General features: G+C 42.6%; 2 protein-coding genes across 5 annotated transcripts in view; one reads left to right on the top strand and one right to left on the bottom strand.

The window, feature by feature from the left end:
• The first annotated feature begins 797 nt into the window (after positions 1-797).
• Positions 798-7,531, top strand: LOC121183331 (sterile alpha motif domain-containing protein 9-like). Of its 2 annotated transcripts, none has more exons than XM_041040367.1 (4): positions 798-1,064; positions 2,329-3,048; positions 3,194-3,476; positions 3,808-7,531. In XM_041040367.1, exons 2-4 carry the CDS (start codon positions 2,338-2,340, stop codon positions 7,428-7,430), a joined length of 4,617 nt encoding a protein of 1,538 aa, XP_040896301.1. In that variant the 5' UTR covers positions 798-1,064; positions 2,329-2,337; the 3' UTR covers positions 7,431-7,531. The 2 variants fall into 2 exon arrangements, with proteins under 2 accessions (XP_040896301.1, XP_040896302.1); XM_041040368.1 differs by having other exon boundaries at positions 798-966.
• Positions 7,532-10,721: 3,190 nt separating this feature from the next.
• frem1b (Fras1 related extracellular matrix 1b) overlaps positions 10,722-27,712 on the bottom strand; it is a 42,004-nt gene continuing 25,013 nt past the window's right edge. For 2 of the 3 annotated variants that reach the window (XM_041040370.1, XM_041040369.1), the window contains exons 23-36: positions 27,461-27,665; positions 25,796-26,060; positions 22,772-23,192; positions 19,984-20,185; positions 19,648-19,792; positions 19,188-19,317; positions 19,014-19,086; positions 18,634-18,783; positions 18,075-18,394; positions 17,709-17,753; positions 17,468-17,629; positions 11,703-11,821; positions 11,302-11,387; positions 10,722-11,074 (exon numbers count right to left, since the gene is read on the bottom strand). In XM_041040370.1, the coding sequence (XP_040896304.1) occupies positions 10,866-11,074; positions 11,302-11,387; positions 11,703-11,821; positions 17,468-17,629; positions 17,709-17,753; positions 18,075-18,394; positions 18,634-18,783; positions 19,014-19,086; positions 19,188-19,317; positions 19,648-19,792; positions 19,984-20,185; positions 22,772-23,192; positions 25,796-26,060; positions 27,461-27,665 (2,532 nt within the window). In that variant the 3' untranslated portion in view covers positions 10,722-10,865. The remainder of the gene's footprint in view (positions 11,075-11,301; positions 11,388-11,702; positions 11,822-17,467; positions 17,630-17,708; positions 17,754-18,074; positions 18,395-18,633; positions 18,784-19,013; positions 19,087-19,187; positions 19,318-19,647; positions 19,793-19,983; positions 20,186-22,771; positions 23,193-25,795; positions 26,061-27,460; positions 27,666-27,712) is intronic. The other variant, XM_041040371.1, reaches the window with a different exon arrangement.

The raw sequence follows: 27,712 nt of genomic DNA on the forward strand, positions 1-27,712 counted from the left end.
CACACAACCACAAGCTGCACAAGAGCAAAACATACACACAGCAGGTGTGTGAGACTCACCTTTACAAATGAAGCCCGCCGTCTCTTCCTTCACAGGTGAACCACGTCCCACTGAACCTGGCTTGAATCTGATCCATCTCCACCTCCATCACTGAAGTAACAAAACAGCAGCAGGTGGTGGGAAACAACGTCACTGTCCAGTCTGTTTAATTTGACAAGTTCTGTACTTCCTGTCATGTGACTCCAAAGAGCAACTGGCTTCACCTTCTAAGCTCCGCCCATCGACAGTCTCTGCCACATCTGATTGGTTGATTCTTTCATCTAATGACATTAACCTCACCTGGGTTTGGTTTCTGTAAACAAAAACAAATCGTGAACAGCTGAACAACAAAGAACATAGTCAGTCAATAGAACAGTCAAAATCATACATTTAAAAACACATTTTGAAATAAATGGCAGGTGTTTTAATGAAACACTATTAAACACACACATTCTGTTTTCAGGCATCATCTGCTGACGCTTCAACCATGAACTGATTAAAGTAAACCAAAGAAAATGCTTTCTAGTCATAAACACTGAAATTGTTTGCAGTGTGCACCCACACTAACATAGTTAGAGCCACAGGAGAAAAAAACACTATAATGAAAACTATAAATGATGAGTGGAGAGATCAGAGATTGTTAAGCTCTGCTAAGGAAATGTTTCAGCCTGACTGACTTTCAGCTGTGGTGGGTGTGGTTTTATTGTTTGAGTCTCGTCTCTTGTACAGAGAGCAGCGAATCTGATGAGTCACAACAGTTCAGACGTCGTAGCTGTGGTTTTATTGGACTTATCTCTGCGTTAACTCCTGTGAAATGATGTATGTGAAGCTTTAGCTCTATTAAGAGCAACATCAGACTTCCCATGTTCCAGAGGAGACAGTCAAGAGCCGAGACAGGGTCTGATGAGGAAGTGTCCGATTCTTTAGGTGGGTGAGAAATCCTGCGGTGTTCTGGACCTGGCCGAGTCCTGGCTCTGAAACAGATCATTCTCACAGTGAACACATGAACGAGCTGCTGGGCACAGGTAAGACTGAGATACAGGTTATTATGACAGGATGCTGCTGTGTCTGTGGTAAACACTACTAACTATTACAACCTCTGTGTATTGATTCACGCTTAACCATTACACCAAACACAATGCTGAACATATTCATCCCCTGTAGCTGTAACCTTAACGAGGCTGACTGAATTATTACTCTGATGAAAGCTCTGGAAGAGCAAAGCTTCATATCAGGAAGCAGATGAAACATTAAACTGAGCATATCTGAAAGAAATGCACTGTTTCTTTCACTTTGAACAGCAGTAACAGTTATTATGCAGTGATGAAGTGCTATGTGAGTCATGCTATGTTCATCTGGTTTTACCTGTGGATGAACTACATTTTTATGGGCAGCTGCCCCTGTGATGACATTTAAAGGAACAGTTCAACATTTTGGAAAAATGCATAGTTAATGCTTTAATGCCAAGAAGTATTGTCGTCACACGAGGTTGCCAAGCAACCAGCCAATTTTCTTAGCACTGGATAAACAAACCATACAGGTTCAGCACACAATCTCCAGTAAACCACAGCTTGTTCTTGATACATGTCAACTTTGGTACAGGCAAAGCTGAAGTACAGAGATAGAGTACAGGCTGTCTGTTGTATGTCTGGCTAACTGACTGCAGGCTGTATGTTTACTGTACAGACCTCAGAGTAGTATCTAACAAACAAATAAACATTTCCCAGATGGCTCCTGTAACTGTGTTTGACCTACATGTCATATCACTGACCATCCGTCACTTATGACAGGTCATAGTGCGTGAATCATTTCTTGTTCATAACAATTTGCACAAATTAAATAAAGTGTGACTGGCTTCAGCCTTGATATTGTGTATCCTAAGCACAACACGCCAGTGACAATGCTGTGTTTTGAGGTAGTTAGAGCTGGATTCAGAAATGTAAGACAGTGTGGATCATGTTAAGGAGGGGTTAACCCTGTGAGCTGCCACCCATGGGTGTAGTCTTTGATTTTTAACCCAGTGTACCTGCTGGTTTGGGAGCAGCACTATCTCTTTTGTTTTTGCTGGGAGAGACCTGAGAGAGCGTGGCAGAAAAAATGTGGTTGTGTTTCGGTTTTGTTTGACTGAAAATGAGGTCAAACAAAACCCAGTGTGTTAATCTGAGGATGAGGAAGTGAGTTTCTCGTAGTAATTACTGTCACTTTTTCTTGACACTGACATGTTTTAAGGTCTTATTTTCCTACTTTTTCTGTCATACTCTAATTCTTTTTTTACTGTTCCACCCTTAGTGTTTAAAAATGAGCCAGTCAACACCTGAGCTGCCACCTCTGATTGAAAAATGGACGACAGCAGCCGTCCACCAGTGGTTACTGTCACAGGTCAAAGTTCATCAGAGCTGGGCCGACATATTCACTGAAGAAGAAGTGTCGGGGGAATATTTAGTTCTCTTCGAAAAGAAAGACATGTTGGACCTGGGAATAAAACATGGTCCTGCTGTCAAAATCACATCTTTCCTCCAAAGACTTAAAGAAGGATCACATCACAAGGCACAGTTCCCAGGATATGTGGAAAAATGGACAAAGGAGCAGGTGAACCAGTGGTTACTGCAGCATCTTAAGATGTATGGTAAATACACAGAACAGCTCCTAGACGAAGATGTGTCTGGAGACTGCCTCGTTTGCTTCAGCAAACAGGATTTTCTGGATCTGGATATAAAAAGTGGTCCTGCTGTGAAGATTTTGGCAGAACTCCGTCAGTTGAACAAGAAACCAGAACCAACACTGACTCCAACCCCTCACACCAGCACAGGCCGGAGAGAAGCTCCAAAACCTGTTCAGGTTGGACAGAGTCTGGCTCAGGCCAAAGACACCAAACAACCAGAGTCATCTGACAAAACCCAATCAAAAACAGAAGAAATGGAGGGAAATGAATCTGCAAAGGCTCAGCTGTCCAACAGGAAAGCTTCAGAGAGGGAGGACAGTCCACAGCCAGAGCCACACGGTTCTGTGGTAACATTGCTATGTTATTTTGCACATTATGCATAATTGTGTCCAGCATGTCAACAACAAAACGTTAGTGCACTTTGACAATACATAAAGGCCTAACAGTGATTAAACAGTAAAGTTTACACTAACTATTTGTTTCTTCCTGCAGACCACGACCCTCCTAGAAATACCCATGATCACTGTGGAGATCCAGAAAACGCTAGACAACCTTGTAAAAGACGACCTGAAAAGGTTTCATTTCTACTTACAAGAACAAACACAATCCATGCAGAGACCTATTCCTCGGGGCAAATTGGAGGGCAAGGACACCATGGACACTGCAAAGTTAATGACAGACCACTATGGAAAGGACAGCGTTTTACAGGCGACCATAGATATTCTGAAAGAAATCAATCAGTGTCAGCTTGCTTCTCAGTTGGAAAAGAACATGGGTAAGACAATAACTATAAAGATGGTTTAAGACAGTGAAGTTGTGCATTCTATTTTATAGTTAGCATTCTGCTGATAATCTGCACTGCTCTTTAGCATTTACTCTAACTCAGTCCCACACACACACACACCATCCTGCTGCTTTTGAAATACTCAAGCAGAAACTGTATTAAGCTACAGCTGAGACAGGATAGAATAGTTTTTAGATGGTTTTGTTAATGGGATTTGCTGACAGTGATTAAAATATACACCATCACCAGCCCAAACCATTAAAGTTTGACAGAAATATGTGTTTGTTTCCTTAATAATGCTCTTATGTCATTGTTCTTCCAGGTCAGCTGAAGCAGCAGGGTCTTTCCAAAGGAGCTCTGAAGAAAGAAACAAACCAGGGTGACAAACTGAAGGATTTGTTAACCTGTGGGGGAAATTCACTGGAAAACTATGACAGATTCATTGTTGTTGTGAACAGGAGCAGACCAGAACAAGTGCAGTATCTACAGTTTCTGAGTAAACTGAAACTGTTCTCTGTGTTAGACTTTGACCCCGACTCTGCTGTTCCAGGTGGACTGTGTCTCTCCTACAGAGAGTTAAGAATGGCCAATCTCCATACTCCTTCACAGTATCAAGGACAGACTGACTCGGTGATAAAGAACCTGAACCTCTATAAACAGACTAGCTGGGTTTTCTGTAATGGCAGACACGATCTTGACAACGACTCAAACAAGAATTTAGACTACAGGAACTGGCTGAGGAAATCTTGCAGAGATGTAGAACAGCTGGTTTCATTCATTTGCAACCCTGAGGTTCTTGTCCATGGCAGGAGACTCATCCTCTTCCTTCTACTTTCACCTGTAGACACTGAGAAAGATCCGATCTTTGACACCTATAAGTCTTTCATTAAACACATTGAGGAGGGGAGCATCATCACCATCTGTGAATCTCAGAGAACATATCTGAAATGGAGAGAGCTGATACAAGAGAAGTGTGACTTTGACATCGAGCATTTATCCATTTACGAACTATCCCTCAGTGAGGTGAATGGTACTATCATGGCACTGGGACCATTCAATCATTCCTCTGGGAGGCTGCTTCCCTCTTCTGGTTCCAGTGCTGTTGTCTTGAAACAGAAGGATGAAGATTTCATGACTGCTCTGGATATTCTGTGTCTGAATCAGTGTGAAAACACCTGTGATGAAAACAATGGAGACTTAAAAAAAGAAGTTGAGAAGGAATTCTACCGGGGTGGCAAAGTCAAATGGTGGAACTTCTACTTCTGTGACAAGGACAAAGAGAAGCCATTTGTCAAGCGGGACAAGTATGAAAATGTGAAGAAGATGATCAAGTCTCAGTTGAGAGATTCAAAAAACATGTGTGTTCTGCTCAATCTCTTCCACGATCCAGGATGTGGTGGTACCACATTAGCAAAGCATGTGATGTGGGATCTCCGCCAAGAGTTCAGATGTGCTGTCCTGAAAGACAACACACATCCAAAACCAGAAGTTGCCATTCAGGTTATCAAACTAATGAAGCTTGAAAGTGAGAAACCATCTCCAGTTTTGCTGTTAGTTGATGATTCAAAAGAAACAGAGAATCCTCATGATCTTGTTTACTGCATAAGTAAAGCTGCAGAAGAGAACTTCTCTAACATACACATGGATGATACACAAAACTGCAAAGTCATCATCCTCAACTGTGTTCGGTCCCATAGCCCAAAGACACAGTACAAACAGCACAATCCAACACAAAGCCAATACATAACTGCTCAACTGACACAGGAAGAAAAGACAGAGTTTGAAAAGAAGCTTAATGAGCTCAAAGTAACCCACGAAAAACCTGAAAACTTTTACAGCTTCATGATCATGAAGAGCAATTTTGACAAAAAATACATATTTGACCTTGCTCGAAACACACTGGATAAGTTTGACTTCAGCACAAAGAAAGCCAAACTGTTTGCTTTTCTAGCCTTACTGAACACATATGTGTCAAAGTCTGAAATCTCTCTCACTCTCTGTAAGGATTTTTTGGAGATAAAAATGATTCACTGGCAAGAGGACAGCATACTGGAGGAAATGACACCATATTCAAACTTTCTCATCATAGACACAGTTGAAGAATGCGGGGGATACAAAGGAATCCGAATCCTTCATCAATCCATAGCATCTGCGTGTCTGGAAGAGCTGGAGAGGAGCTACTATTTAAAAGTCAGCGATATCACTATGGAGATTCTTCACTGTGATCTGTTCTTCAGTGTTGGAGTTGTCAAACACGGATTCATGCCCTCAATTAAACAAATGCTGATTCAAAGGCAACGCAAGAAAGTTGGAGATGAGAGAGAAACATTTTCTCCTCTCATATACAAAATCCAAAAACAAGAGAGACAAACTGTCCAAGAAATCTTTGTAAAAGCGTCATCGAGGTTCGTAAAGAGTGCATCCATTCCTCAGGCACTGGCAAGATATTTGTACATCAATGAGAGTGACTACTCAGAAGCTCTGAAATGGGCTAAAAAGGCCAAGAACATCAAAGAAAATCCATACACATTCGACACAATTGGGCAAGTAAACAAATACAACTTGAAATCAAACATCCACAGAGAAAAGCAAGAGACATCGCTCAATCCAGAAGACTTAAACACAAACATCAGAATAGCTGATAATGCTATCAGAGCATTTAAAAGGGCTCAGGAACTGGCAAATACAGAGGACGAACCTGACGAGGAAGCAGCTGATGATGAGTCAGAGGACTATCCCAGAAAGTCTTATACTGTCTACGGCTACGTGGGCGTGCTGGAAATTGCTTTCCTGATCTTTGAGATACTGAGCAGACTGCCATTCTTTGAGGAAAGTGATCCAATGAAGAAGAAGTACCTGCAGAGTTTTCTGCAAAAAGCAATGCCCATCACCAACGTGTATAAAGAGGACAATGAGATCAACAACAGATACGTGGAGATCATCAGAGAACATGAGCAGTTTCTCCTCAATCTGAAAACTGAAGTAAAAGAAACCTTTGAACTTCTTGATTGCTACTTCACCTATATAAAAGGGAACAATTCAGAATTTGACTCAAAGAATTATTGTACCATCTGTAGTCATTTTAAAAAGTATGTAACTCTTTTTTGCAGAACACCAGAGGATATAAAAAAAGAACGACAGAACAATCCTAATCTCAATCTGAAAATCGATATTGAAGAACGAAGATTGTTTCTTGAAGAGAAACAGGCAGATACATTCACTGGGATTCTTCAGCATTTGGACAAACCTGCCGAAGAAATCGAGAGGATCACAGAATGCTACGCATTTGTGCAACAGCAGCAGCAGTTTATCAACAAAAAACAAAAGACCAAGGAAACAATCAATTACATCTTGTCAAACATAGTTCTTTACCTTCTGAAACCAAAATCCAAACACGTGAAGAGCTGCAGCTTCCTCTCTGATCTCCTTTTGAAAACTCTTCAAGATGTAGGACTCAGGTACCCCTTCCCAGACCCATACTACCTGGCTCTGCTGTTACTCTGGCCAAGTCCTGGTCAGGAGAACACAGAAATTGGGACATATGTGAGAGCAATTCGAAACTCATCGCCCAAGCGCTTCATCTTATTGTTTCGAAACAGAAGCACAGTCGCCCACCTCTACTTGGGGAAAGAAGAGGGACTCAGGAGGCTGGTTTCTAAACCTCAACTAGATGAGAACTTCAAACACATGCGCCGTGATGATTTGGCACAACTTTGGCGGAACGGAAACATATTTAAGGACAAAGCAATTATCAACCGTCTTCTTCGAGTCAGTGGAACCATTGAGCAAGGAAAGGTGTTTGCCAGTTATGGAAAACTGAAAATCCCTGTGCGCCCAGCTCTTCTTGCAGCCATAGGAAGTGGCTTCAGCACTGAAAAGGTTTCCTTCTACCTTGGTTTTGCTATTGATGGACCCCTAGCTTATGATATTCAGTATGAAAACTAGGGTAGTTACAAACACTGAGAAATCAACAGCATGAAAAATATGTGTACCAGCCAGTGAGTCACTGTGAAGGAATTTTAAACACACCTAATAAAAGCAAGAGACTGACACAGGAGCTGTGTATGTATTTATATATTTGATTTATATATATGCATATGTTTTTATATCCTTTTTCTATATTTTCATGTATTTTTTTGTAAGAAGAAGAAGGTATTGTTTAGTCTTTAAAGTCCTGTTGCAGACAAACAATTTTGCAGTGACACCACACCACGGACAATGAAATGTTGACCAGCCTCCTATTTAGTTACCTGCAAATGCAAAGATGATAATAGTAAATAAATAAACTGTTTTCTTAAAGACAAGGAGATCAAGGAACCTGAATTTCAGTAATAGAATCACTGATCTCTTTGAATTTTGTATTTTTTGTTTGATTATAACATGTCTATATATCTATATCATGTCTATAGCTAAAACACAATCAAATGAAAAGCAAAAAGAGACTGCAGAAGTAAACACCAATCCTGTCACACACACATACTGTACATACATGTGTACTTATGTTCTTTTTATCATTTCATCTTTTTTTTGACATTTATTATTCTCTTTCTGAAGAGGTTTTTGTTGTTTTGTTTATCCACAGTGGCAGTTGGATTTTATTTACCTGACAGGGAGTAGAAGCTTGATGTTCAGAGAAATTCTCTGCAGACTGGAATTTATCTCCCAGTAACTTTATTGGACTAAAAATGGCAAATGTCTTGTACAGTTTAGAAACATGTGGTACTAACTGTTTGTAAAGATTTGTGAGTAATCTCTTCCACATTCTCTTCTCTACTGTTGTCAGTTTAGATCAGGTTTGTTCCGCTAAATGGTTTTCAATACGAAGGAACACAACTTAGAAGTTACATCTGTATTTTTATAGCTTAGGTTATCACTTCCACTGTTTATGGAAACACCATGTTCACAATTACTTGTAAAAGACCTGGCAACACAGTGAAATCACAAAAGGTCAAACAGGGCAAGACAGAAGTGAGCCTGACTACCTTCTTAGCTTTTGTACTCTACTATTTATACTGTTATTACTGTTATTTAACATGTGCATCATGATGCTTTCATGCTACTGGCTTAGTATGGTGATACTTTTGAGTATTATTGGTATTAAAGGCTAAACTGCTTTACGCTTACACCATTGTGTTGCTTTATTTGAATGTTTTGCTGATGGCTTTAGACAGATTAACTGGCAGGTAAAGGTTAACTGGAAATTACATTTTAGGTATGTAAACACGTCTTGATGAAAGCCAACTGATCTTCATTTCTGCTTCATTCTCCCCCTATTTATATTGCTTACGCTCAGTATTGTTAATGATTTGTTTCTGCAATACACCTGACCCACAAAGATAAGACATCACTCCTCCATCCAGTTACAGTCCAGCTCACCTGCAGGGCAGCTACCACACAACAAACACCTAAAACTGAGCAGCCTGTTTACCAGGTTTCATGTTTTCATAGTCTCACATAGACAGAGCAATCTCCACAGTGCTGGAGAACCTTTGTTCATCTCCTGTGATATGAAAACAACAGATTTCCATACAGACAAAGAAAGGTCTGCTTATAGTCCCTTCATTTCCATCACAGTCAAAGATGTAAAGTAATTCTGAGAAAACTTAAACCTCCCAGACTGGGCCCAAAGGACACACTCACTGAAAACTTGCATTGGCTGAGCTGGTTTAGAGAAGAAGGTGAAGGTTAGACCCAGCTGTCTAACCTTAAAAAAATCAAATCACATCAGCACATGAGAGTGAAAACAGGTGGCCTCATTGCATTTTGGTCTAACGTAGTAAGTTAATTAAATAATGCTCAGTGCACTGTCTACAGCAAAACGGCATTTACAAATATTAAAGCTGAATGAATCGCTTACAAACAATGCTTCTACATGCGTGTTAGTAGTAGTAGCAAATATTTAGCTGTATTCATAACAAAACAGCTGCCGTAAAACGTTGTTGTAGATTTGGGAACCGCGCTGAGAGCGGCACCGTATCAACTGTTTCTTTAACTCATGTTTTGGTGCCTCGTATTACAGTAGTTACTGCAGCCTTAATAGTTAATTAGTTAAATAAATATTCCTCGGCGCAGTACCATGTCTTCAGAACAAAGCAATCACAAAATGTAGGCTATGCCTGAAATAATTAATACTTACCAATAACGCTCCAACAAGTAGAAGAAGCTGAATGTTTGTTTTCTGCTGATTCATTACGACAAAACAGCAGATGTGTTGTTCCGGAGTCAGTTCAAATCAATTAAAAGAGAAAGTCACTGGTAGGATGAAGAGTAAATCATCTTATTTGATATGAATGCATATAATCCAAATATGATGTAAAGTTTTCATTTGGCAAATATTAAAACCATACAGAACCAATAATCACTAAACTGCTGACTGTTTCTCAACTAACAAGCTGCTTAGGTTCACTTCTCAATTGAATGGAGGATTCACAACAAAAGCACCACCTGTTACTCAATTAGTTAACATGAAGTTCGGACCATCAGGTCTTACTCAGCAGGGTGGAAGTGGTCTCTTGGAGGTATTTACACTAACAGCTAGAAACCTGGAAAAACACTTGTGTGCTGTAGAAGCCAGTATGATAATTATGTATTCCAACTGTTTGTACCTGCTGAGCTTTTAAATCAGGGTTTGATCTTTACCACTAGAATCAGAGCAGGCTTCAATCACTTATTTGTATCAGTTATGTTAGTCTGTCCTCTGCTGTTTGACAGGAAGTCAGACCTGTTTTAGAAAGATGCAGCTTGACTCTGACTCCTACAAATAGACTTCTGATAGACACATAACACCATCTGATGCACACGGCTGGAGTTGTTCACTGGAAATATATGGTGCATACAGTAGGCTTTCCATTTTAAACCTAGAAACTTGGCCAACTGAGCTTCAGCTCCAAGCTTGTCAGCTCAGAAAAGCTTCCAGCTGAAAAATGTAACAGGGGCAGGACATTAAGGTAAGTTAAGCCATAAGTGAAGGGAAATTATAAAAAGCAGAAATAGTCCCAGCCTCTCCAGCCATTTCTGCTCCATTGGATTAAATGATCTTAACAAACGCTATCCTGCAGACTGAAACTCTACAGATGATTCTGTACATTGTGACTTTGAAAGATCCTCTGAATGAGTTTTGAAACACCAACATTAATTCATAAGATAAAATCATTAGCCTTTGTATCACTGGCAAAAAACTTCATTTGAAACTGATGTAAAATTTGTTCAAAGTCCTGATTTATAGACTGATTTATATTTTGGTTTGCGCAGCCATCTTTAATATGACAAAAATATGAAAACTAATGTACAGAGCAGCATCATAACATTAAATATGACTTAAAGACAGTTCCCACGGCTCCTTATTTTGGGGCTGATAGCAGTGAATGTGCTGAATGTCTCTCAGTGACTGTGAGCCGCCGATGAACAGATGAATGTATGCTGAATTTCAGCAGAGCAGCTTGTGGAAATCCAGCTTTTGGGGTTTTCAACCAGCACACAGTCTAAGCTGTCGTTAGACCCACTGTGGTCTGGCAGCGCCCCCCTCAGTTTGGAGAAGGTCACTGACCGACCGTCAGACCACATCCAGCGACCTGGACCTCCAGACAGACCTAAAGAACGTGGAGAAGGGTTAGCAAAATTTAATCCTTTTAAAGCCTTTATTAATACTAGTCACAGAATAACGTGAGGCCTGTTCAGTATTCTCAATTCTCCTAAAACCTACTGAACTGAAACATGCTGGGCTGAAATATGCTTAAGCACAGCTTTTATATGCATTGCTGCATGTTGGATCTGTCACTCAGGCCTTCAGCGTGCTGTGATGAAAGCAGTCACTCACCGATCCAAAATGGCTTCTTCCCTGCAAACTTCCACAGCCAGGTCATGTCTCTTCTGGACCGCACACTGGTCAGGCTGCTGTTATACCTGACACCATGTGTTTGAAGAACAAATGTTAGCATCGGAGTCAAACACACATCTAAAGGTGTGTTTGCCACAACAACTAAAAGTAAAACTTACTTAAACACAAGCAGGTACCTGAAGTCATTTATAGAGTCAGTCTTACAGTTTACTAGTTTGACCATATTATTTTATGATTGTATAAAAAACAATCAGCTGTAATGAATACATTTTAAATTTTCATTATTGCTGCCTTTTTTTATCCTTTCAGCTTAGGGATGAAGTCACAATAAAACAAAAATAACTGTGTGTGTGTGTGTGTGTGTGTGTGTGTGTGTTTACAGCAGTGAGCAGGTTCTCTCTGCGCTGGCCCAGCTGGCCACAGACCAGCTGAGGATGTAACAGCGTCTCCTGTAGTGAGTCCAGCCGTCAGGACATGAGCTGCTGACAGACTTCCCGGTCTGAGACAAGCAGGAGAGTAAAATCACATTTCAACCACATTTCAGTGCAAGACAAGAAGCTGTGCACAGCAACTCACAGATATCCAGCACCTGAAAGAAGTTTTAACAGTCTGCATGTATATGTTTGTAGGAGCCATGAATGTATTATGTAATTTTTCTATTAGTAGTAAGGTTAAGGGATATTGTTTGTTTGTTTGTTTATTAGGATATTGTTTATGTGATCATGTTGACTGGGGGGTTAGTGGGTCACATGATTATGGGCGTGTATATTAGTTGATATCACCTGTTGGGTTTTTTTGTTTGAGAGAGAGAGAGAGAGCGGGTGGGACGCCGTATTTTTTGTTGACCGCTAATTTTCTTTGATCACTGAGATTATTTTTGGTTATATTTTGGAGCACGTTATCATGATTTGATCATCTTTTTTTTGTTAATAAACTGTTAAATTTAGGTTCGAAGATTTTTTAGGTAGCGCGTCAGACAGTAGGGCCCATCCTTCTGTCTCTCAGCGACTCTTAGGACTGAGAAGTCGCTGCATTTTGTCAACAAAAAAGGCTTTAATCTCAGTCACAATCATAAACATCTGACGGAGCAACGGAGCCGAAATCAACAGGACGAAAAGAGGAAGAGGATGAAATGCAGACATCGGAGACAAAGTATGGAGGTAGGCGCTGGTTGTGAAAGTGAAGTTTAAGGAGCCGCTGTCAAAGCGAAATACTGCCAGGTGAGCTCACCTGTGGATGTGCGCGTGGAGGCCGTGTATTAATGGAGGGATTGCGGCCTGTATGTTGACTGCTGATTGTTCATTGGGAACGATTGTCTGGTTGATGGAAGGATCGCGGCTTGTATATTAACTGCTGATTGTTCATTGGGAACGATTGTCTGGTTGATGGAGGATTGGATTGTATTCCGATGCTGAAATTATCTTCGAGCTGTAAATGTAAATCAGCGCTCTGTCTCCGAAGTTGATGTTGCTCCGCTGCTGCGTTCAAGGTGGATGATCTGTGTTGGATAAATTTAGCTTTTGTCTGTGGTTGTGTGCTGATGTTGCAAGTTGTGAAATGGATGTGTTTTAAATGCATAAGCTGAGAAACAATCAAAATGAAATCAAGGAAAATGAGTGAATTAAATCCTGTTGAAATGGAGTGTGGGAAAAGACAAAGCAAACTCACAGCCAAAGCCTGGGCAAATAAAATCGAAACGCAAAATCATTGTGAATAAAATGAAAGCACTCATACCAGAAATGAAGTCTCTTATGAAAACAAAGGAAAATGTTAAACATGTTCAGTCCCATTTTGAAAAATTAAAACAACTTTGTGAAAATGCTACTGTGTCACATGTTTTGATTCCTTTGCTCATGGAGGATGAACAAAACAGACAAAATGAATGGTTTTCCAGCATCATGAAATACAGCGACACATTTAAAGAAGATGTTATGAACTGGCTGAGTGAATCAGGGGAATCACAACAACATAACATCCTCAACCCACCTCAATCTGATTCAGCTGCAATAAATGAGGAAGTGCTTCAATGCCCAACAGAGGATGAACCTCAAGTTCCAATTCAGGCTGCATCAATACTCAGCACAGAGGACATGCAAGATGACGTAAAACCAAATGACAGTGTGTCAAATGTGGGAAGCAAAAACTCGTCTACTAGAAGAAAGTTTGCTGTTTCTACTGCTTCTTCTGCACGTCTGAAGGCCGAGGCTGACTTGGCAGCATTAATGGCAAGACAGAAACTGCTAAAAGATAAACATGAACTGGAGGAACAGGAGGAATGTCTGAAAAGGAAAAAGGAGCAGCTTCAAATGGATGAAGACATTGCAGCACACATGGCAAAATTAAATGTGTTAAGGTCTCAGAGCATCCTTCCACAAGGTGTTCAGATGGAATGAACTCGTATTTGGGAAAAGGAAAACCAAAAGCTCTCAATGCTAATGCAAATTCCTTTATTCCACAAATGCCAGAGAAACAAAGGGAAGCTAAACATGACTGCTTGCATCCAGAGAAAACTGCACCTTCATTCACTCAGTATGAGCCTGTGTAAGTTAAGGAACCCAAACATCATTCAGTGAATCACCAGGCAAATGATGACAGAAACTCAATATGGGTACACTTTGAATGCAGGATTTGGATCAACAGATGACAATCAAAACAATATGCTGGAAATCATGAGAAAGCAAAATGAAATAACATCATTCTTAATGCAACAGCAATGCTTCTCATTATTACCAAAAAGAGAAATCCTAGTTTTGGTGGGGATCCATTAACATATCATGCTTTTATGAAAGCTTTTGAGAATGGTGTGGAGAGAAATACAGAGAACTGTAGTGACAGACTCTATTTCCTGGAACAGTTCACTAGGGGTCACCCTAAGGAACTGGTGAGAAGTTGCCAACACTTTGACCCAGAAAGAGGCTATGTCAAAGCTAAAGCCTTGTTATGTGAACACTTTGGAAATGCACAGAAAGTTGCTTCTGCATACATGGAAAGGGCTCTTTCATGGCCTGCTATTAAAACAGAAGACATAAAGGCTCTCCAGGACTACAGCCTTGTCCTTAGAGGCTGTTCTAATGCCATGGAAGGAGTTGAATATCTGCATGAGCTTGATCTGCCTTCCAACATGCTTACCATTATAAGGAAATTGCCTCACAAGTTCAGAGACAAATGGAGAACTGTAGCCTGTCAACTGCAAGAGAGACACAACCAGAGAGCTACATTCAGTGACATCACCGATTTTATTGAAAGTCAAGTGAGAATTTTAACCGATCAAGTCTTTGGGAACATACAGGATGCACCCTCAGTGACAACTAATAAAGGCATGTAAATACATCTATCTATCTATGAACAAATTCAAACCACAATCTCGTTCTGGAGCCAAAGGAACAAGTTTTGCCACCACTGTGGCTTCTATGGAGAACAAGACACAACCAGGGATTAAAAGAAAGGAGCAAATTCAGCCAGCAAATAAAGCCAGGAGGACATGTCTTTGCTGTGGAGGAGGACACACTTTGGATTCGTGCCCCCAGTTGGGGAAAAGAACCCACAAACAGAAGATAGGCTTCTTAAGAGAAAGGGGTGTCTGTTTCGGCTCAAGAGAAGATCAAAAGTTTATGGAACTGGTCACAAACTCAGCAAAGATTGTGAATGGTCATTACCAGATTAGTTTGCCATTAAGGAACATGGACCTCAACATGCCAAACAACAGCAAAATTGTTGAGCAGCGTGCTTCATACCTGAAGAGGAGGCAATGCTAAGCTTCTACAAGGACCTGACCAGATCTAACCAGTGGTGATCATGGCAGATGTTGAATCTATGTTTCACCAGGTTAAAGTACCAGCAGGAGATGCAGATCGATTGAGGTTTCTCTGGTGGCCTAATGGCGATTTAAATCAAGATCTCACTGACTTCAGGATGTTGGTGCATATCTTTGGGGCAACTTCCTCTCCCAGCTGTGCCAATTTTGCACTCAGGAAATGTGCAGAAGATAACAAAAGACAGTTCAGTCAAGAGGTGGTGGACATGGTTCTTCATTGCTTTTACGTTGATGACTGTTTGGTGTCAGTGGCTTCGGAGGAAAAGGCAGTATCTCTCTATCATGACCTTGTCTCCATCTGTGCAAAAGGTGGCTTCCAGCTTACAAAATGGATAAGCAGGTATTGCATGACTGCGATAGGGTTGGAATGGTGTATTCAGTCCGACGCCTTCAGGTTCAAGATTGTGATCAAGGACAGACCACTCACCAGGAAAGGAATTCTCTCAACTGTTAGCTCCATCTATGATCCTCTTGGAATCCTGAGCCCTTTTGTGTTGTCAGCTAAGAAAATACTTAGGGATCTATGCAGGAGAGCTCTTGGCTGGGATGACATCATACCTGATTCAGTGGCTGAAAGGTGGATGAGTTGGCTGATTGAACTGTGTCGCTTGCAGGACTTTAAAGTCATGAGATGTCTGAAGCCCTCAGACTTTGGAGAAACAACAAGGGCACAGCTGCACCAATTCTGCGATGCAAGTGAAGATGGCTACGGAGTAGTGACTTATCTGCTGTCGCATAATGCACATTCACAGGTGCATAGTGCTTTTGTCATGGGGAAGGCCAGGGTGGCTCCGCTCAAGTCTGTGACAATCCCTCGAATGGAGCTCATCGCTGCCACCATGGCAAGTCGCCTTGATGTCTTGTGGAGGACAGAGTTACACATGGATCTTCAGGATTCAGTGTTTTGAACAACACAGCACCTTGAAATTCCTGGATCAGGGGGAGAGTTCTACCAACTTTTCCAGACAGAAGAGGATTTGTGCGTCAGGTCCGGATTAAAACAAAGAGCAGTTGCCTTGACCGACCAATAACAAAGATCTGCCTACTACAGGAAGCTGAAGCTGGAGGAGCAGTGGCTGCTACACAGTGATACTTTGATTTCCATCTTGAATTTTATTTTGACTGACATACATGCCACAGAATGATGGCTAAAAAGGACTGTAACTGTCAGAGACATTTGATTTTGCTGACTTATGACAGAAGAAGAAAGACGACTAAATGTGAATTGTGGACTTTGAGTATTGAACTTTTAGCGAATCATGTCTCCTATTAATATAAATGTGGATAATTATTATGTATGATGACCTAATAATTAGGGGCTGGTATGTAGGAGCCATGAATGTATTATGTATTTTTTCTATTAGTAGTAAGGTTAAGGCATATTGTTTGTTTGGTTTTTTTTTTTGTTTATTAGGATATTGTTTATGTGATCATGTTGATTGGGGGGTTAGTGGGTCACATGATTATGGGCATGTATATTAGTTGATATCACCTGTTGGTTTTTTTTTGAGAGAGAGAGAGAGAGAGAGCGGGTGGGACGCCGTATTTTTTGTTGACCGCTAATTTTCTTTGATCACTGAGATTAATTTTGGTTATATTTTGGAGCACATTATCATGAGTTGATCATCTTTTGTTTGTTAATAAACTGTTAAATTTAGGTTCGAAGTCTCAGTGGATTTTTTTGTAGCGCGTCAGACAATAGGGCCCATCCTTCTGTCTCTCAGCGACTCTTAGGACTGCGAAGTCTCTACAATGTTCTTTATCCAAAGAACCTTTCTCACACACACACACACACACACACACACTTCAGGCTTCTCTGTCTTTCTCAAGGACACTTCAACATGCGGACAGTCGGAGCAGTAAGAAAGACTGTGGTGAAGGACATGGTCTAAGTCCTGAGCCACAGTCTTCATTAAGATCTGTGTTCACAGTGAAACAACTGAACAAGAGGAAAATGTTGACACCTCTTCTTCTTTCTTCTGTTTTAGTTGACGAGCTGAAGTGAAAGCAAAGTGGTTTTCAAAACTACATGTTACACTAACTGTTTTAACTGCTGTGTGTGATCAACTGTCTTGTGTAATTTGTTCTAAGGTCTTTTCTGAAAGAGGTTGTGATATCACTGAGACATCCTAAAGAAATGAAACACACAGGTTGTTGACTTTTTTTTCTGTTTTTTGGGGGAGTAAAAATAGTTGTTACTGATACAGGACAGATTTTCATAGTGAAATGAACTGAAAAAATCAGTGTGTGTGTGTGTGTGTGTGTGTGTGTGTGTGTGTGTGTGTGTGTGTGTGTGTGTGTGTGTGTGTGTGTGTGTGTGTGTGTGTGGACCTTGTGCTGATGTAGCTCTGGGTAGTGTCTCTGTGCTGAATGATCCATCTGAGGAGCATCTTCGACTCGAAACTCCTGCTGGTGGTGACTGTGAGGTGACCAGCTCCACCCAGCATCACCCGGTGTCAGCTCCTCCAGTCGGAGAGGAGTCAGACTGTGGAACTGAAGGAGGACGGGGGTATTAACACAGTGTGTTGTGTGTGCGTGTGTGTTCTGTGGATGAACAGACAGTAAATCTTACAGTCCAGACTTTGTCCTCAGGCTTCCTCTGTCCTGACAGATGGACCTGAACACAAGCACAAGGTTCAGACACTCAGGCAAATTTACAGGACAGTTACTAAAATATCCACTTTATACAGGAAAATAACTATTTTAAGTATATTTAAAATAATTCAGCATGAAGACTAAAGTGCTAAATTTGTGAGCGAGGCTCCAGCCCCAAACTGGCCTGTGCCTGCGTGGGTTCTCTCCAGGTGTGCTGGCTTCCTCCCACAATCCGAAAAACCTGCACATTAGGTTAACTGGCTACGCTACATTGCCCCTTGGTGTGAGTGTGTGCATTGTCTGTCTTTGTGTATCAGCCCTGTGATTGACTGCCGACTCTTACCTTTAGTCCTCCATGTCTCACTCTGTGTCCTGTACTCCCAGTGTTCCCAGTGCTTGTCCTTGGGAGCTGCCTGCTGTGGTAGTGGATGTTGCTGTAGCTGGGGGCTGCCTGGTCCTGTGGTTCCCCCTCCCCGTAGTCCAGATAGGGCCGGCGGTTTGGGACGTCTCCTCTGGGAGGATGAGGCTGGTTCTCCCAAAGCAGCTCGGCCTCAATGTCGGTGACGGTGTCTTCCTCCTCAGGTCTGGGAGGGTCAGGGAGGCGAGGAGGTGGGGGGAGTTGCTTCTTGTCCTTCTCTACCAGGTCCTCTGGGTCACACCTTCCTGACAGACGAGAATGAGGGCACAGTTTGGTGCCAGATGCAAAAACAGCAACGAAAGAGCCCAAAAGACCCAGACACATCTCTCTGTTATTATCTGAGCTTTGTCTGTGACAAAGGGGATAAGTGTGTGGATGTTTTCATCTTTTTCAATAATATTTTTACTCAAAATATTTGGAGAAAAAAGTCCTTATGAAGGCCGATGATTATTCTTCTAACTTATTATCGTGGACAGTTTTTCACCTCCTCTGGGGTCAATGATCTCAACACTAGCAGAGGTCCTCTGTCCCAGGACGGCGTTCTTCGGGTTTTTTAGAGTGACAGTAAATGTCTCGTGGTTTTCCTCCAGACCGTCATCTATCAGGTGAATGTTCCACGTTTTCAAATTAACTCCTGGAATCAAACAGGAGACAGAGAGACAGGATGAAAATGATCAGGCCCATCCTGCTGTATGGAGAGCAGGAGCAGCCAGAGCTGTAACATACTGAACTGATCCAAAATCCAAAAGGACAGTCCCAGGTCCATCACAGCGTTTAAATGACCCAGACAGCAGACAGTGTTCAGCTTAAAGAAAGCAGAGTAGACCTGAACAGATCAGAACAGAACAGAATCCTGAGTCAGACCTGGGTCAAACTGGATCAGACTGGCTGTGCTGTGAGTGAAATCTCTGCCGGGTTTGGCGGATCCTTCCTCCACCTGTACAAACAAGGTCATACAACAAACACTGAGCACGGACTCATGAACTAAAGATCACAGACAGACACTTATCCTGCAGCGTGGAGGTGTCACCGCGGTACCTGGATAGCAACGTAGGCTGGGTCAATGCTCCTCCCGCTTCGCTGGATCTGGATCTGAAGAGTCCCTGCTGTCTCACAGGTTCTGTAGCAGGTTGCAGATAACTCCACCCGAGACCACGACAGTTCCAGTCTGCAAGAGACATTGACTCCTTTAAGTACTGTACACTGCATACACGCCACATACACGCTCATGCTGTTTGTATGGATGTGTCTCTTGGTAAAAAATGTTTCTTTTGAAAACTGTTGACAGTGTTTTTGTGGATTATGAGGGAGCAGAGGTTTTCAGAGGTTTTTCAGTGAGGCACTTCACTGGGGGCAAAGGAGGAGGAGAGTTGAATGGAGGGTCGCAATTTATGTCAAAAACCGAACCCCCTAGGTGGGTTCACCTGCATGTGATTTATATGGAGTTGTCAGGTCAGCAGTGTTGGGTCAGTCTGGTCCTTTGCTTCTACAAACCTACATTTCAGGCAGCATTGTGTTTCCTGCCGGATCTGTGACGCGGAACTGGAAGCTGTCGGCCGTCACCTCCATGTCGGCTGGGAGGGCGAACACCACAGCACGCTGGTCCAAGTCCCGCTGGGTGAAACGACCTTTGATGTAGGCTCCTGGTAGGACAAGATGACAGAGTTTCGGTCCACCTGACCACAGTGCTGACCCACACTACAAACACAAGCCTCTTCATGGCTGTGGACCGGATGAGTTCCCTCTTTCTGAGTAAATTAGAACTGTGGGTCTCTTGCTTTGTGAGGACTGGATTACTGGACCTTTAAACTATTGGACGGAACAGGCAGCCCACCTGTGAGTGCATTCTCCAGGTAGCCGAAGTGTGGAGGTCTGGTGATGGAGAACTCCAGCTCGTCTGTGGGGCTGTCGGGGTCGGAGGCCTGCAGGTGTTTGCTGGTGATGAAGATGCCGTAACGCTGGCCGCCCAGATCCACCACGGTGCTGGGACTCTGTCTGGTGGTCAGACTGGGAGGCATCCTGTCCACCAAATCCACCTGAACACAGCAGAAAGAACAGAGGAAGACTGAGAATCTGAGTGAAGGATCACGCAGAGTGAAGTTTAGATGTGACTAAACATTTAAACCAAATCATAATATATAGTGAAATCTGGCAGAAAGATAAGAGCAACAGAAACAAAATGAATTTCTGGTGTGTGTTTTTAGCCACGCTAAGAGCCAAGACTGAAATATCTCAACAGTTACAGGACAGACTAACATGAAACTCGACTGCAGTCCACAGACTCTTGGCTGATGTCTGAAATCACTGTATACTGCACCATATTCACCATATTCTCAAAATGCGTTGTGCAGCTACACAGCAGTAAATTCTGTGATGAAAGATAAATTTGTGAATTCTGAATTTACTCAGCATTACTGGAGCTAATGTCAAGTTACATGTTCAACATGACCTACAAAGTTACAGCTGTGTCTGGCTGTCAGATAAATGTGGTATAGTAATAAAAACATATTTCTCAACACTTTTCCGATGTTTGATGTTGAAGAAGCAGAAAGTCTCCAAACATGTAAATACTCATGTACTTTACACCTCTGTACTGGCGTTCCTGTTATTTTGTCTACAACCTGCAAGCAAAGGAGAAAGCTCCCAGTGGAAGGTCAATAAAAAAAGAAAGTTTAGAATCCAGCAGTAGAAAGTGCAGTTGAGCCTTCCTGCCACTGGATGTCGCTCCTGTCATGTGATCATTAGACTCGATCTACGAACAGAACAGTGACTGAGAAACTGATCACGGCTCTTGAACCAGCTGAAAATTTTCCTTCCTCCACTGTCTTTGAGTTAAGCTGATTTTCAGCAGTTTTTGATTTAATGTAGTTAATTCTTGTTCATTTCTCACTGAAGAAATTTCTTTTTGACTGGTGGCTTGTTTACCTCTAATCAAATCGGTCCTTCAATTATTACTAAAACGTAGAAAATCGATTAACAGATAGTCAAACATTGATTCATATTATCAGTATAAAAGTGAATATCCATGGGTTTGGATGTTTTCTGATATTTTACAGAAGAATAGATCAAACAATTGATTATTAAAATAATTGAGAAAATCCCTGATAATGAAAATAAATGTTGCAGATCTAAATTAACATATATTAAAAATATTTGAATAGTAACATATATAATAACACATTTAACACAAATAAAAATCGTCTAAAGGTTTGTTAAATTTTATCCAAATTTTAAAACTCATCCATTCATTCCTACAGTAGTGCTATTTGAGTGTTAGAGGTTAGAAAAAAAGGATTTTCTCTAAATTTTTGTGATAAAAACAGTTTGAGTTTGTGTGTGTTAAATATTCATGAAGCCTTTGAATACACACACACACACACACACACACACACATAATGATTTTACACATACATTACACCAAAATCCCTCCACACACACACACACACACACACACACACACACACACACACAAAGTAAAATACTCACACTGTACGTATCATGTGCACACACAGACACACACACACATCGTCCAATCACAAACAGTCTCCATTCCTTCATAGTCTCAGAGCAGTTGGTCCAGCCAGTGTGTTAGCCACCTGGCTGGCTGTGTGTGTGTGTGTGTGTGTGTGTGTGTGTGTGTGTGTGTGTGTGTGTGTGTGTGTGTGAAAGAGCAGGTAACATGCGATGGGGGGTGAGGGTGGGAGGGGGTGGTCTTGGCTCACCTGCTGCTCTCTTCTTCAAATATTTATCTGTGTACTTCAGTCGTGCACCTGAGAGTCGACAGCAGCTTCACCAACAGCAGCCACCAGGGGCTGGATGGGAGCACACAGAGCTCACTGACCCGACCACAGGCTTCAGCTCCTGGACTCTGGCTGGTAGTCAGTGGAATGCTCTCACACCTCACGTTTTAACACATGATCTGTCTGGATAAGTTACCTGGTTGATCAAATCTGATCCCTGGGTCTTTATGTATATGCTTGGTTTAAAAACCAGGTGTAAATAAGTTAGGTGGAAGTGGGCGACCTGTCATGAACAGGAGAGTAAAGACTCGCCAGCTACTGCTGCTACTTTTAGTTTTAGCTGTACTTGCTTAAGCTTGCTGGAGGGGACAGAGTCAGGTGACGTTTCGATTTTGTTAGGTGGATTTTTATCTGTCTATATTTTGATTTTCATCAAAAAAGAACATCCCATGAAAATACAAAGGCAGCTGGACTTTCTTCAGGTTCTTGAAGATGTTTCACCTTTCGTCCCAAAGGCTTCTTCAGGTGAACTGAAGGTGAAAAAAGTAACCTGGTCTGATGAATCTGGATTTGTGGTCTCACTCTGTGAGATGCATTTCCACCTGCCTGAGATTCAATCACTCTCTGATCCCAGGGCCTTATATTTGCATCTACACCTGCACTTTTTAACAGATTCAGATATGTATTTTAGTGCCAGGTGTAAATAAATCTGATTCAAGTTAACATCTCTGTGTGAGTCACATCAACCCTTTAACTGGAGAAATGTTCCTTTTGCATCATTCAGATGGGATTTACTTCCACATCCTGCAGAGCTTTCATCCGCTCAGTTCACAGTGCTGAAGACATTCAGTATGATGTGTGATCTGTGTGTGTGCAGCTCACCTGTATGTTAAACACAGCAGGCTCCTCTCTCAGCTGTCCAAACTCCAGGTATCCTCGGTTGTTTCCGTCAGTTGGCAGGAAGTAGAACCTGTCGATCTCCGCCGGGCTGCCCGGGTCGTGTCGGTAAGCCAGGTTTAGCTCATCCACATCCTTCTGGGTGAACTTCAGCGGAGGCATCAGTGGGACTCCTCTCAGCAGCAGTTTACCATAGCGTGGTGTCTGTGTGATGATGTAGCTCAGGTTGGCTGCGGCGGTGTCCGGGTCGGTGAGCTGCAGCTGGTCGGGGCCGATGGTCTCTGTAGCTCCATCCTGCAGCTGGAGGCCAGCGTTGTGGTTGAGGGTAGGGGGGATGCGGTCGTCATGTTCAATGGTGAAGTGGAGGGTGCCGCTGCGGGATGAGACGCCGTTGGTGACGACAAAACTGTAAAGACAAAACTGATTTTAGTGAGAAACAGGTCAAGCTGATTCTACAAGATGATTTTCTTCGTTACATGTGACAGTAAACTGAATTTCAGACAAAAGAAAGCATCTAAAGACATCACTTCAAATTATTCCAAATTTTCTGGAGTTTTGTAGACAAAACAATTAATCAAAATAATCTGCAGATTAATCAGTAATGAAAAAAAGTGTTATTTGGAGCCCTACAATCTCCCCACATTTTTTTCAAAGCAGTGGAGGAAGAGGGGATAAAAGAACAGTCTGTGTCTCCAGGTGTTGTTTAGTTAATTAAATCTCAGGACTTTTCCTTGAGTAACACTGATCACAGCTCCAGTCATCAATCACTCACATAAAGACCTGTTTCCATCTGAAGCTTTGGTTAGTGTGTGTTCACCAGATCATCAACACACTCACACACAATGGTGACAACTGACAGTGCACTGGACCTGAAAACAAGCTGTGTGTGTGTGTGTTTGTACATGTGTGTATTTTGTCCTCCTCTCAGCGTCCTGCCAACACAATCTGCCTCTCAGCCCTGCAGCCCTGCAGCTGACAAACTGCCCCAGGCCTCAGTGCACCGGCCACCACACACACACACACTCAGAGGCAGGTCCTGGTGTAACATCTGGCTCCAGTGTCGGCCATATTTGCCCAGGGACGTCCGTCTGTGGCCGGCTCTCTGGCCACCACTGTGCCAACGCTGTTGTTATTCTCCTAATAATGCCCATTCATCATCTGCTGTCACGGGAACACACACACACACACACACACACACGAATAAGTGATGCCCAGGTGTGTTCTTCAAATGTGGACACACCTGAGTCAGTATGACAGCCTAATGTCCTAATACAACACACACATCAAACAATTTCATCCTTTTTTCACTCATGTAGAACAAAGATTCATCAAACACCAACAGTTCTTCACCTCTGGTCAGCTCGGACGCTCCTCCGTTGACCAGAGGAAGCAAATAAATAGACCCAGTGGAAGTGCTTGTGGAGCGTTTCAGATACTGAACCATTAAATGTTGGAATTTTTGCTTGAAAAAAATAACTAAAACAATTATTCAGTCAAAATTTCTGCTGATTTATTTCCTGCCAATAGTCTTATTGATTAATCAAATAATCGTTGCAGATTTTGTGCTACTGCCGCGTGGACATTCAAGTCTAATAATTAATTAACCACAACATCAGCAATACTACGTTCACAACCATATAAAGAAAATACAAAGAAAGGAAAATGTTAAAAATTCACCATGAATAAGAAAAACTGACAGAGGGCTTCATCACACAGGTACAGTGAGTGTACATGATGGGCCTGATACAAGGTTTGATCATAGGACATCTGTTTGCGCAGCAGTGTCCTCTGACAGTGTCCACAAGAGTCAGAGCTGCTGACACACACGAACAAATACTCAGCTGATGGGAACTTGCTGACTGCAAGAGAGTACCAGTTCAACTTTTTAATCAATATCAAATCAATATCTGGAGCTCGTTAAGCTCAGAGTTATGGATCAGGAGCTTCAGCATCAGGACCAGGTACATCAGTGTTGATTCGTTAAGAAGCTGCCATGAAAAAATGCAGGATATCTGCCTTCTGGCAACAACAGCTGATCACAGATCTGAACTCAAACTTTATGCACAACTTCAGTCACTGACAAATAATCAAAGAGACGCTAAACGAGATTTGATGAGACTCAGATTTGATAAGTGGATTTAAACTGGATTTGGATTCAGCAAAATGCTACTGAACCTCAGCCCTGAGGAGGAGAGACAACTCTGTCTGAGGTGTGTTTCTGTTTGCCTCCCTTTACGCTCGTCTCTCGGGCAGGCCGTCTTCCTGCCCTTCTGATTGGCTGGTTGTCCCTCTCTCTCTCTCTGTCGGTCTCTCAGTCTTTCAGTCTTGGCTGTGATCTGACTGGCCTTTCGGAGCCAGATAGCCAGCAGGTTGGGGCAGCAGAGGTCTGGGTGACAAACCCAGGGTCTGCACACACTCCAGGTCACACACACACCAACACGCTCCCCCCTCCTCCCTTCCTCCTCCCCCCTTAAAAACCCTGCCGATGCCAAATTGGCTGGAAAAGCAGATAAACACACTGCAGCAGAAAAAGCCTCTCGTCTCCTGACGCTCACGGTTTTTCTCCCTCTCTCGTCTCGGTGCCCAGATTTCTTTCGTCGGCCAAATGTTGAGTGTGATACTTTTTTCGGGGCGCGGCACTGACAGAAATATCCTCTTCTCACAATATGTAGGCAGATAATTTGCCATTTATTCTCCTGATGTTTGCAGATTTCATGCTGTGCTGCAAAATAGCTTCACTTAACTGAGAGGGCCAAAGTCAAACAGCACAGCTGTTGGGGTTTGGTTTTCAGACGAAGTTTCTCTTTAGATAACAATTTTAGTACAATGGGTCTTTATATTATCATATTTATTATCACTTTATTTAACCAGATGTTTTTCTTAATTTGGCCAAAATGGCAGGACAATTATTAATATTCAGTTCATCCATATATTATTTGAACTTTACATCTCCCTTTATTTATTTTACTCTGCTTAAAGGCCCAAACTTTTCCATCTGTGTGTTCTCACCTGAAGGAGTCGGACTCGGCTTCGTGGCTGTTGTCATGCGTGTAACACACTCGGTGTGCGGCAACGTCCAGCTGCGTGAAGCTGGTCAGCGGGACTCCGGGCTGCTGGACGGCGTGGACGAGGCCGCGTCGAGGTGGGACTGACACCGTGTAGATCAGCTCCTCCGGACGACTCGCTGAGTCTGACGCCAGCAGGACGTCGGTGTTCAGGACGACCCGCTGCCCCTCCCTCAGATGCACTGCCTTGCTCAGCAGCACTATGTCACCTGGAGGCAGCGAGGGGCAAAAGGTCAAAGGAAAGTTAAAGGTTTCTGAAGGGTTGAAGCAGAATTTATTCTGCTATTCCGCTGTAAAAATATGGACGCCACGGGCAAATTTGAGTCTGTTAGTGCTCACTCGTGTCTGAACACGACTGCAACAGACTGGACAAGTGGGCATTGTGGGCTGTGTCTACTCAGATGCTGATTGACAAAGACAGAGAACAAGAGAGAGAGATTTTAAGTTTTAGACATCAGTACAGCCCGAACCCAACACAACACGAGGACTACAGAGCTAAGGTGTGAAACTGTGGGTGGGTTCAATAAAAGAACATTTATGAGAGAAAATAAAGATTAGGAAAAAATGAAGGTCATTTTATATAATAAATTATTCTGGATTATAGCCTCCATCTGGGAAACATGAAATAGAGTAAAAAGAGAACTGAAGCAAACAGAACAGATTTAAATTCAATTTCAACTAAAAAAAAGAAAAAGGCCAAAGTGTCAGGTTTTTTTTTTTGGAGTAGTGTTGGAGGAGGAGGAGGAGGAGGAGCACCCAGAGGAGCCAGGAGCACCCAGAGGAGATGAGCCGACGCCCCTCCACAGCTGCTCCACCAGCCCTCTGTTAATTATTCACCGGCTGAGGAGGTCGGTGTTTCTCACCTCGGCTCCTCCAGGATCAGAGGGCCCGGAGCCAGAAGGGCCGAGGCCTCGCAGCACTGTGTTCACCCGACTGGCAAAGCTGGCATGGCGAGCTGGAGGGGGAGGGGGGGACACCTCAATAATGTATGACCAATGGCCAGCCACCGGGACCACAGAGGGAGGAGGTGTGTGAAGGTGCAGAGTCAGTGTGTGTGTGTGTGTGTTGTGCACATGGGCATTTGTTTGTGTGTGAGTCCTTTACTGTTGCTGTCAAGTGAAAACCTTGTAAGTTAAATCTCAGGTTTCAGGACTTCAGGCTTTTTGATTCGACAATATATGGCCTAAAAATCACTCCTCGTTGGTTGTTTGATTGGAAACATGGATTCATCGTCTCATCTGATGTGCAGCCTCAGCTGAACTTTAGCAGTAATTAATATAATACTTGGATCTTGACGAGCTAAACTAAGATGGAGGACGTGGTAAACGTTATCACCTTAACTTTAGCATGTTAGCATTTAGCTCCACTGCACCCACAGCAGCAGCACACCAGACTTGACTCATTTAATCAACTGATCTCAGTCTTCAGACAGTTGATTGGTCAAACTGTGTGCTCTTGATTGGTTGGAACAAAAACCTGCAGCCACACGGCCCTTTGTGGAACAGTTTGGACACCCCTTCTATAGAGTGTCAGTCTAATCGACTGCACTTTTCTTCTTCTCTGTAAACCATAACAATAACCATCTGTTACCACTGAGATGACCTCTGACCTTTCAGCACAGTGTGGATGGAGATGAAGAAGGTCTGAGCTGGAGACTCGTTGTCCAGGTCGCTCAGGGTGAACCGGAAGCTGTCGTGGCCTTTGAAGGCAGAGGTGGCGGCGGCGATGTTGTGTTTGTACCACAGACGGTTCATCTCCACGTCGTCCTGAGTGAAGTTCTGACCGGACAACAGCTCGGTCCAACTCGACTCCGTCTGCAGATGAGTCACACAGGTCAAAATCCTTCACTCAGTGCAGGCGC

This window comes from Toxotes jaculatrix, chromosome 6, assembly GCF_017976425.1.
Source record: "Toxotes jaculatrix isolate fToxJac2 chromosome 6, fToxJac2.pri, whole genome shotgun sequence".
Taxonomy (NCBI): domain Eukaryota; kingdom Metazoa; phylum Chordata; class Actinopteri; family Toxotidae; genus Toxotes; species Toxotes jaculatrix.

What these genes read in the sequence shown, in the direction of transcription:
- LOC121183331 (XM_041040367.1), top strand. Translation starts at nt 2,338, where the DNA reads ATGAGCCAGTCAACACCTGAGCTGCCACCTCTGATTGAAAAATGGACG. An exon ending in CAGAGCCACACGGTTCTGTG is followed by an intron (nt 3,049 to 3,193) that starts GTAACATTGCTA and finishes TTCTTCCTGCAG; the next exon opens with ACCACGACCCTCCTAGAAAT. An exon ending in TCAGTTGGAAAAGAACATGG is followed by an intron (nt 3,477 to 3,807) that starts GTAAGACAATAA and finishes TTGTTCTTCCAG; the next exon opens with GTCAGCTGAAGCAGCAGGGT.